Source organism: Arachis ipaensis, chromosome B05 (genome assembly GCF_000816755.2).
Source record: "Arachis ipaensis cultivar K30076 chromosome B05, Araip1.1, whole genome shotgun sequence".
Classification (NCBI taxonomy): domain Eukaryota; kingdom Viridiplantae; phylum Streptophyta; class Magnoliopsida; order Fabales; family Fabaceae; genus Arachis; species Arachis ipaensis.
In genome coordinates, this window is record NC_029789.2 from 127,542,791 (window position 1) to 127,544,478 (window position 1,688).

The 1,688-nt window shown below is 28.3% G+C and overlaps 1 protein-coding gene across 1 annotated transcript; it reads left to right on the forward strand.

The window, feature by feature from the left end:
- Positions 475-1,273, forward strand: LOC107642065 (uncharacterized protein At1g05835-like). The gene is made up of 2 exons (XM_016345386.2): positions 475-638; positions 871-1,273. The coding sequence occupies exons 1-2, from the start codon at positions 569-571 to the stop codon at positions 1,176-1,178; spliced, it is 378 nt and encodes a 125-aa protein (XP_016200872.1). The 5' UTR covers positions 475-568; the 3' UTR covers positions 1,179-1,273.

Consider the following 1,688-nt stretch of genomic DNA (forward strand, 5'->3'; position numbering starts at 1 on the left):
TTGTGTATTCATTATTCTTGAGAACTAAAATATCGGTTTTTAAATCTTGGAGACTGATTTGGATAATTCCTCTTAAAAATATTATTTATTTATACTTGCAGTTTTTAAATATTAAGAATATTTTTAAAAAAAATTATAAAGGTTACGAACAAAAAACATACTTTTTTTAGACTTGCATAAAAGGGACAGGGTTGTGTTACGTTGAAGTCGTTACTTGCATTTTTTAAAAGTTATTTTTATAAAATTATTTTTCAAAATTCAACCGTAATAAATGGACTTAGAAAAATACAAGTTTTACCAAACAAGATCAAAAACGTGAAATTTTATAAGGTTTGAAAAATCAAGTTATTCTATTTCTCCCTAATTTCAAACCTGTATATTTAATTTGCAAGTAAAATAATCAATTATTTAAATTTTAATATTTTAATTTTAATTTATTCAAAATATGTAATAGTAATTAATTTTAGATAAAATTGTGTGTAACTATAAAAGACACACCCCAAAAGAATGTTGAAATACATTAGATAAGTTCAAATTCATTGAAGCACTGATTTTTCAGAAGAAAAAAATGGGTGCCATGAACAACAAAGTTATCACACTTATCAGCATATTTTTCTTTCTTGCCTTTATTTCTCAATGTAATTACTTTTCACTTTTCAAATGCATGAATTTCTACTCCCTCTTTCTTTTTCTTTTTTTCTTTTTCATTTTATGGTTAACATGAAAATTCCAGATTCTATATATATGCACACACACAGAACTATAATTAATTTAAAGATTGATTTTTTTTTTTTGTGTATATAGTATTTTTGTTACGACTAATGATTTTAATTTGTTTGTTATTTTGGTGCAACTATATGTATATCTCAGGCTATGGCGAGTGCCAATTAAGTGGTCTTAAGCTTGAGCAGGAATCTGAGGGCAAAATAAATGGAACGGAAGAGTTTCGAGTTTGGTTAACCACCGAGTGTCCATGTAAATTCGCTAATGTCCTTCTAAGTTGTTCAGGATTTAAAAGTAAGGAGTCTATTAACCCTGCAATTTTGAAAATTCAGGGAAACACTTGTCTTATCAACGATGGTTACCCAGTAACTATGTACCATCCTGTTACCTTCACATATTCATGGGCAGACACTCCTTTTCCCTTTCATGTTGCTACGGCAAAAGTTATTTGCTAAAAATCTCTTTGTATGCGTATAATATGTAATCAATAAAAATTTCGTGCATTTGAACGAAATTAATTTAAGAAATAGAAGTGAAGTAGTTAGAGAGATAAGAATGAAAAATTATTTTGTATTTTCAAATAGTTATAGAAGTTCTCTTTTTTTTTCACAATATAGTGCTGGAAGCTTTTTTTGTATGTATCGAAATATACATACAGTCTATGGAAAATACAGTAGCTTATCAATTATGAGTTCTGGATTTCTGGAGCAAAATTTGGGGATCGAATCACTTTGAGGACAACAGATGAACCTGGATTTACTTTTAGAAGTTCAACACAATAATCATTAATTCTTTTTTATTGTTTTCTAAATGCACCCTAAATTTGGCTTAATTAATGCCTCCTTGTTTGGTTTTGGCTGCCATCGATTTAGTCACATTCAGATTCCATTTTTTGTGTGTCTTTACCATCAATTCCTTTATTTTGATTCTTGAATTAGACTCCACCTTTTTCTTAAGGTGAATGC